The 9,853-nt window shown below is 36.7% G+C and overlaps 1 gene segment (V, D, J or C); it reads left to right on the forward strand.

The window, feature by feature from the left end:
• Positions 1–8,295: 8,295 nt before the first annotated feature.
• On the forward strand, positions 8,296–8,788 carry LOC119819818. The segment is given in 2 exon segments: positions 8,296–8,392; positions 8,472–8,788. Coding segments are annotated over 2 exon segments (363 nt in total).
• The last annotated feature ends 1,065 nt before the right edge of the window (positions 8,789–9,853 follow it).

The following is a 9,853-nucleotide window of genomic DNA, read 5'->3' on the forward strand; positions in this document are numbered from 1 at the left end:
CTCAAACATAAACCTCACTGTTAGGCCACTCAGGGCCACCAGGGGGTGCAAAAGACACAGAATACAGGTTCATCCTAGGAATTTATGCAGACGTATTAGATTAAGCATTCCTCTCAGGTGTTTGACTTGCATTGTTTTTACACTTTCTCTGGAATTCTCCACATGTATGTTCTAAAGGGATCCAAAGTCCTCAAAACATTATATGTTCTTATTGTGCTATTTTATCATAGGAGGCACAGTTTCCCATGAACAAATTGTAAACTGACAACTTTGGGGACACAAATTAACCTACATTAGACACTGAAATTACATGTGAAGAAAGTACATGGGCATTTTTGAGTATTTTTATATTTTAGGCAGAGGTTAGGTCATAGTTTTTGATTATAGAAGTATTAAAGTTTAAGGGAAAACCTAGAGAAAAATGACACCATGATCATTAGAAGAAACATCCTAGCATATTTGTAATCTCTCTTCTCCTGGGGATGGTGTACTCAGGTTCAAATAAGATCCAGATGTGCTTTTAGTTCATTCGGTTTATTACTCCATGACTTTCAACTTGGTTCATAATAAAAATTTATATAAACAGATGCCATCAAGAAGACTTCATGAGAAGTTAGATCTATTTACCTAGAAATCAAAAACACACAATTTGCCATTGTTTTGTGAATCTGCCATATATCACATCAGGTCTTTGAGGTAAAATCTCATCACTGGCAGAGCAAGTTCATTTCTCTTAGATCCACAGAAATCTTCACCATACTGTGAAAAACGCTAAGGATATCTGTCATGGTTATTTTTCTTTTCTTTTTAAAAAATATTTATTTATTTATTTATTATTTATTTATTTATTATGTCTGTGTGTATGCTTGTAAGCCAGAAGAGGGCACCAGACCTCATTACAGATGGTTGTGAGCCACCATGTGGTTGCCGGGAAATGAACTCAGGACCTTTGGAAGAGCAGGCAGTGCTCTTAACCACTGAGCCATCTCTCCAGCCCTTGGTTATTTTTCTATTGCTATAATAATACAACATGATGAAGGCAATATAAAATGAAAACATTTATTATGCTTACAACTTCAGAATCTTACAGTGGATTATGTCTGAGTCAACACTTGGTGGTTGGAGCAGCAGCAGAGTGTCCCAAGTTTGATTTGCTAGTTGGAAGCAGAAGTCTCTGAAACAGCCTGAGTCTTTAGAAAAATCTAAGTTTTGTAAATGACACACCTTCTTCTACAAGATCACACCTCCTAATCTTTCCCAAACATTTTCTCCAATTGAGACTTGAGTATTTAAACTTATGAGTCTATGTGAGGCTTTCTAATTCAAAATTATATATCCAATGAAGAGACTAGAGTTTGGGCCTCATGCATGAGAAATATAGAGGCTGGAAAAGAAGGGCACTGTTTTTCTAAGGATCACCTTCTTCAACCTTCCTATATTCATTTAACATTATTCCTCAAAAAATCCATAATTCTTCCATCTGTCTATGTCTCCACATATTACAATTTTAATTGATATGTCTCAGTCATTTACTAGCTTGGGGTTTCTGTTCATTAATGTCATATTATTGTATATGAATTACCCTAGGGATAAAAAGATTCACATCTATTCCTACAGATGAAAATAGCTTTTGTTCACTTTAATATCTTTTGTGACTTTGTACAAAATCAGTTGTCCATTGTTTTTGTTCAAAACTAAAGATCATAGATACTATTATAACAAGTTTGAAATTGTGATGTTTAATATTGCTAGTAAGCTTGTCTTAAGGTCACTCATAATACCCTTACTCAAAGAGTTGTAATGATGATGACAAGATTCACATTTACCATAGATGGCACGTTTTACTGGGCTGCATGTCAGCAGTAAGTAGAATAATAAAAATGGGAATACTGCCTATCCCCAGTTAATTCATCTGTATACTTCTTGATCTATGCACAAGAAGGAAAATAACATAAATGATAAGAGAATGCAATTATAGTTTGGATTTGACATGATGATCACCTAAGACACACATATACTGCTGTGTTCATTGTAATCAATTTTGTGGACCATTTTGAAGGGAATGTTTACTCTGTGACTGTTGGAGAGAGGTTGCTTTTATGTTCCCAGTCACCCACCTAGCTTAGTCCAGAAATAATCACACAGAAACTGTATTAATTAAATCTCTGCTTTGTCCATTAGCTCTAGCTTCTTATTGGCTAACTCTTATATTAATTTAATCCATTTTATTAATCTGTATATAAACATGTTGCTGTGGCTTACCAAGTATAGTTCCCAGCATTTGTCTCTAGTGGCTCCATGGATTCTCTCTGTCTTTTCCCTTCTTTCTTCCAGTATAAAGCCCAGCATTTCCCTCTTAGTTCTGTTCTTCCCTGTCATAGGTTCAAAGCAGTTCTTTATTCATTAATCAATAAGAGCAACACATAGATAGAAGGTCATCCCTCACCATGTGACAATGTATGTAGAAAGTCATTTCCTTTTCTTATTTAAATGGAATTCCAATTTACTGATTACACTAAGTTTTAGATTTTGATACAACAATATTAATAGAGTTAAGATTTGGATTATTCTAGAGACTAGAACTAGTGGTCAATTTAGGTAATCAAATTCTTGAGGAGGATCTGGTTTAATTCTGAGAACCCAAAATAACAGTTTATAAGCACATATAACTATTGTTGCATGTGATCTGCCACCCTCTTCTGTCCTCCACAGCCACATGCACTCAAGTGCACATATACAAAGAAATCCACATATTCACATATGAGAATAACAAAATTTTGAGGTGTCTAAATGATGAATTAAGAGCAATTTGAATTGTAAGATGTCAGATCATTTGAAGAACATTGGTGAAATATTTAAAGATGAAACAAAGGAATCCATTATCAAGTTGAGAAGAAGTAAACATGAGATAATTTAACTTCATGCTAATCTTGTCTATAATTGTGATCAACCAGAAAAGTCTTTTGTGCAGCTATGCTTATTTTGGCTGATAACAGTCTTCTCTTTTTTTGAATGCATGTACTTATTGAATAATGAGTTTTGAGGGAGAGACAGAAATGACACATAGAGAGAAACATCATAAAACAGGAGCGTAATATGAAAGATAAAAATCCAGAGACAATATTGGGTTTAAAGCTGAAGATCAGAAAAGCAAAGCAGTGAACCATAAGAGAGAACTTTTACATATACCATATCTTCAGACCAAACAGGCAAGCTGCTGTCTCCATAAATACTTAAACTCCACAATCTACTGAGTTCCTGTCTCTTCCCCTTTATATTCTTCTTTCCACTCAATCATACCACTCCTGCCTCCACCTCCATACTGCTGGGACTAAATGTGTGTGACTTCTAAACACTGAGATTAAAGATATTGGGAACCACCACCGGAATCTGTTTGGGGAATTATTCTGTGTAGCCCTGGGTAGCCTTGACCTCACAGAGATTTGTCTTCCTGTCTCCTGAGCCCCGGGATTAAAGTTGTGATCCTGAGGAGCAGGACCTGGGACAGTGCAGGCCTGAAGGAACAAATTACACAGAAGTAAGAATGAGCCAGTGACATGAGCCATAGCAGGCCAGAGGCAGTGAAATCCATAAGAGCAAGACTGAGCCAGTACCCTATGTCAGAACAGATCTGAGGTAACAAATTACAAAAGAGCAACCTGGACTGGAGTGGGCCTGGGACCTCTGACCCAGAACCTCTGTGGGTCTGGGTGTCAGTCTGGTACATCAAAAGAAATGACAGGAACCAGAAACCTCTGTGGATTCAGGCATGACTCTGGGACCTGTGAGGGAGTAGGCATGAACCAGGTCCTCTGCAGGTCTGGGTACAACCAAGTCTGGGACCTCTGAGGGAATAGATCAGAGCCAGAGATCTTTGCACGAACAATCTCAATCCCAGGGACCTCTGCAGGAGCAGAATCAGACCAGGGACATTTACTTAAACAGGACTAAGCCAACTACGTAGGCCAGAGCAGGCCTGAGACAGCAAACTCCACAAGAGCAGATAAAAGTCCTGGAGTGCTAAGCGACCTCCAGAAACACAGAGTGACCAATGGGTAATTAGAACCATGGCACAGACTGTACCACAAAGAGCAATCATCTGAGTGTTGGATTAAATGGCACCTAGAAAATTGTATGCCTTCGCTACACCTCCTACATAATCCAGAAGTTTGAAACTTGTTATTTTTGTCATTACCAGAGGAGACATTATATCTGGGAATTCTTTGTGACAGTCCCTTCTCAGATGTCCTATTCTACCACAATTTAAAAACTTGGCATTTTGATGTCTCCTTATAGATTTGGAAATTGCTTTTCCTACCCAAGTTTCAGTATTATAATCAGATGTCTCAGTGTTCACTGTATGAATGATTCATTCATCCATTGGGGATGGTCTAATCTTTAAAGGCCCAAGTACCATTTTGCATTCTAAGCTGGCATTTTCAAAAGTCAGAAATTCAATAGGTAATTGTCTAGCTTTGGAGTTTTTTAGTCCTATTTGTATAGCCTTAGTTAATCTTTGTAAAAAGTCACTGAAGGATTCTCTCTGGCCCTGTTTAACCCTGGTACATGCTTCATTTTCCTATTCTTGAATCCTGTCCCAAGCATTTGAGGCTGCTTTATGGCATAAAGACAAGATATGTTCATTGTAAAGATCTTGAGCCTGTGGGTCAACATAAATGCCCTTACGAAGAATTTGACTATGGTAAGTTTCATTTAATTTTTCCTGTTGTTCTAAAAGATTTACCTCTTCCCCAAAATAACTTTCCCATGCTAGTTCCGGTCCATCATCCAGGATGGCTGGAACTAATTGAAGACAGTTGTGGTGGGCAGCCTTATTGCTAGAAAGCCATGTCTTTACCATCTACTTAACAAATTCTGAATGCAAGCTATAAGATACTACTGATTGTTTAGTTTCTTTTATACCATTTATTTCTATAGGTATCTATTAACAATCTTTGGATCCTTATGGGCATTTAGAACTTGATGATTTTTCAGAGTTGATTACTGAGTAGGAAGCTAAAATCCTGGGTAGTCATCTCTGTCATGTATTGGTAAAGTTAAATAATGTTGTACCTTCTTTCCCTGCTCACCAGCTCCAATAATTTCCTCAATCGTTTCAAATCTTTTTACTACTGTCTTTTGTAAAGCCTAAATCTCTTGGTCTGTATATATTTCTAGTGATTTCATTGAGGCACCTAGCTTCTGTTCTTTATTCAGCACATGTCCTTTCAAGGCATAAAGTTTTTCCTTTAAAGATAATATCTCTTCATTGAACTTTATTTGGATAGCATGAATATTGCCTTCCTGTATAGATACTAACATATCTGCTAACATATCAAAATTTTATAGAGTTTGATTTTCAAATTCAACAGTATGAATTCTTTCAGATAATTTCTCAGTACCCTTTGATATGGATTGAAATTTGTCTGTCAAATTAATGTTATACTTTTCAATAGTATTAATTTTTCAGGTAATTTTTACACAGGTAGTCAATATTTTAAAATATATTTACTCTACTTCAGAAACTGTTAACTGTTGAATGATTTTACATGTCTACTATGTCCATAAAATGTCATGATGTTCTCTTAACATTTAGCATGGATGAATTGATTTCTATCCTACAGTATGTGTGAATCTGTAGGAGAATAAAAGTTAAAGAAGACATAGACTACTATTTCATACATCACATTTCCAACTCTATGAGACTCAAGGCCAGATATTTCCATAGAGGCTATGATGAGAAATTCCTGGGAGTATCAGGTGCAAATAGGGATGCATGGTTTTCCTTGAGTGTGAAGTGATTTTAGGAAGTAGAGAGCTAGGTTAACCCCAGCACTGTGAATACTGTAACTTTCAAGGTTTCTGTTTCCTTCAATTTTTGCTCATTTGAATTTCACAAGAAACTTGACCATGATAAACAGATAAAGGAAAAACAATAATTTGAGTAGAAATTAATAAACCTAGCAATGGCATAGGGAATATACATGTATATTCCCATGAAAAGAATATACATGTGATTCTGAATGAGGCACTCACATGACAACACAGTGAGACAGTATTAAGGACATATAAGACAACCATTCTAAGCTATGTCACTGATTGTGACACATCTGTGTCTACCCAGAACAAAAAAAATCACCAAAAAATTATATCATCTATCATAGGAGGAGTTTTGTCTCACACAGAGCCATGCCTGTCTTACTGCATCAAAATCTGACAAGGAGTACTTCTAAATGCCTCTGGTAGAACAACTGTTTCACTTGCCACAAGAAATCACCTATGCTTATGTGACCCACCTACCAATAGCATAAGAAAATAAACACAGAACTTTAAGTTATAATCTGAAATTATCAGATTTTTTTATATTTCTGCAATCTCATATTTCTCAATTCCAAATCATGGAGCAGCATTGTTACAGGACTTTATTCCTGACAAAGAATGTACAGGGAGCATTCATGGTGCTCTGGCCGTAGGAGTAAGACAATTATACTGCAGTAAGCCAGTCATACATCAGGGGGCACCAAATCTCCATGGTTCCAATTGTATCCTCGAGCCAGGTGCACAGACCAGACTTTTCATCAGTCCTGATTTCCTCTCCCTGCCCAGTATAAAGAACAAAGTGCAGGGTCATGAAGCTGGCAATTATTGACTTACTTTGACAAATAGCATTTATGTTACCAGAATATGGATGGTGAAAAGTATAAAAGCTTGGTCTTTGTGCATAGCAGTCTGGTACTTATTTCTTACATTATCTATCATACTCCAACTGTTTTTTTTTCTGTTGTGCCCATTTATCATTGTCTACCTCCATCCACACTATCAGCACACACTTCTGTCCACATTCAAACAATACTACTTTTTTTTGGTTTTTTTTTTTTTGAGTTGTTCTTTAGATCTTTATTTTTTGTCTGAATTGTACTTAGACCTTATTCACAGTTCATTATACAAGTAAAGAGCTATTTGCTTTCACAGTTGAGTTTTCCTCAGTTATTTCTACCATTGATTTCTGGTGTTAATTTTAGAGAGCTTTAATCCAACAAGTTAGATGTCTAAAGTCAAAAGCAAGACATCCCTAGTATCTTCCTTCCCAGCCTGCTTATAACTTTGTTTCTGATGATGGCAGGCTACATTCCTACCAGCCAACTTGCTTTTTTTTTCAAATTTATATCTCATCAGAAGAATCAAATGTGTAAAGTTCATAGAATCAGATTTTTGCAATGATATGCAGTATTGTTAAGTTTGGATTATAAAAAAACAGAAAATAGATTAAAATGAGCAAAAGTTTTCCAGGAGATTTCAAATTATCCAGAATGGATCGTCTGCACTGAAACATTTAAAAAAACTACAAGCAATATACCCAGATTTCATATTGTAGTGTAGGATTTTTCACTTAAGTTGATTTCTGATTAAACCATTCTTTGTTTTCAAATTCTTATAATTGTAATTATGTGTCTTGATTTTTTTGTGGGCATATGAACATAAGTGCAAAAGAAGGCTGAAGGGGTTTGTTCCTCATGTACTGAGATTTGTAGGTTGTTGTGTGCTTTCTAATACGGGTGCTAGATATCAAATTCAAGTGTTTTGGAAAGAAGTACATGTATATAACCATTGATCTATCTTACCAGATTTATACACTTCCTCATTAGAAAGCCTGCTTCACCATTCTTATTATAGAAATTTTAAGTATTTATATTAATATAAGTACATCATTTTTTCTAAACTTCATCATATACTCCCTTACTCTTTTTCAAATCTATATCTTTTCTTACGTGACTTATATAAACAGAGACTACCCATTTCATAATTTGGAATAGAATTGTATTTTATTTCTATCTGTTTCATCAAGAATGGTGAGACCCTGATACAGGAGTGCAGAGACCTTAAGAATTTATGTACAACACCTAGTTAGAAGCAATAGGCAAGGAAGAACTGATGCAGATGTCTCAGTTTGTAGAGGACAGTCTACACAAGAAAGGACAAAGACACTTAGACAGGCACCTGATGAATGGAAGGCATAGAGAATTGTTGCCCCATTGAACAGGATCAGACAGCTAGACTGTGAGGGAGAAGAAATCAGGGTGAAGACCCAGTGAAAGCTGAGTCCTAGAGGGGGACAACACAACCAACATGAAGACATGAACACCAGACATTGGAGATTTGCTTACTCACGTGGAATCAAGTATTCTTGTATATTAGAACTTTTTTTGGGTTTGTTCACTACCCAGTCATATGCAAATATGCCATATGCAAAGCCTTTAGAATAGAAATCTGAGTCTTTCCTCCCTCACCTAGCAAGGGAGTGTCTGATTAGTTTCAAGAAACAACTCTGTCCCAATCTCATACCACATGGAGTGGGTGTGGAGGCTCCTTTTCCTGCTGGCAGCTGTCCAAAGTAAGTCATCAAAATCCAGAGCTCCAGAGTAAACTGAGGCAGTTGCATGTCTCCTTACTTCCCCATGTCCTCTCCACAGGTGTTCAAGCAGAGGTCCTGCTTGTGCAGTCTGGACCTGAACTGAAGCAGCCTGGGCAGTCAGTGAAGATCTCCTGCAAGGCTTCAGGCTATACGTTCACACAATATGCAATGAACTGGGTGAAGCAGGAGCCAGGACAGCCCCTAAAGTGGATGGGGTTTATTAACACAAACACTGGGAACCCAACCTATGCTGATGACTTCAAAGGACGGTTTGTTTTCTCTATGGACACCTCTGTCAGCACTGCATATCTACAGATTAGTAGCCTCAAGAATGAAGACACAGCCATGTATTACTGTGCTAGATACACAGCGTGAAAACCACATCCTGAGGGTGTCAGAAACCCTGAGAGAAGCTGGTTCTTATGTGCCCAGACAGAAACAGAAAAAATAGGATTATTTTCCTCCTTTATTTGCTAAATGAAGCATGTGAATCTCTCTTTGGGCAGAGCATATCATGGATTCTAAATGTCTGAAGACAACTTTTCTATAGAGCACGTTTTCAGCCTAGAATGATGAAAGGTATTAATTAGAGAATGAAGAACATTCATATTTATAGCAATCTGAGAACAATTCCAAGTAACTTATAAGTGTAGCTGCTCTTGCTCACAGGATGTTTCTGATCTACAGTTACACAGAGGAGTAACATGAATCTACTTATAGTGAGCATTATACAATATGGTTAAGTATGTCCTAATATGTTGAATCTGAGTCCCCATGTAAAGAATATCTTCTAAAGCATTAATCATATATATTAATTCTCCATCATTTTTTAATGAGCAATCAATGCTTAAAAAACATTTCTAGATAAATTATCCTCATAATTATCAGTGTGAACCTGCTGAAAAAAAGTTGTAGGTATAGTTGAAGCTGACAGAGTCCTCAAAATTGACATAAAAGCAATCAATAAACCAATTGGGCTATGAGAAGGCGGTAACATCCTGTTTCAAACATACACAGAAAGTTCCTCAAACTGAATTAATTGGCTGAAGAACATATGGAGATTATAATTTATGTTTACAATATATATAATATTTTACACACACACACACACACACACACACATATGATAAGGAGGGTAGTAAGAATATATACCATTAGGAATAGAACATTTTTTGGAGGCTTAAAGCAGACTCATTTATTTAGCAACAGGGAAAACTTATATACCCTCCCAGCACCCAGGCATTCGGATCCATTGGCAGTTGACATCTCATGCTCATCTCTTATTGGCTAGACACAGACAAGACCTCTGACAGTTCCAGGCAGAACACATGTTAACTCCTTTTGGCCTGGTAATCCTTAATTTCCTATACCTCAGTAAACGAGAATTGCATTGCAAGCAGCTTCTAAAATCTAAAAATGACAGAGACATCTCGCTGCCTG

This window comes from Arvicola amphibius, chromosome 7 (assembly GCF_903992535.2).
Source record: "Arvicola amphibius chromosome 7, mArvAmp1.2, whole genome shotgun sequence".
Lineage (NCBI taxonomy): Eukaryota > Metazoa > Chordata > Mammalia > Rodentia > Cricetidae > Arvicola > Arvicola amphibius.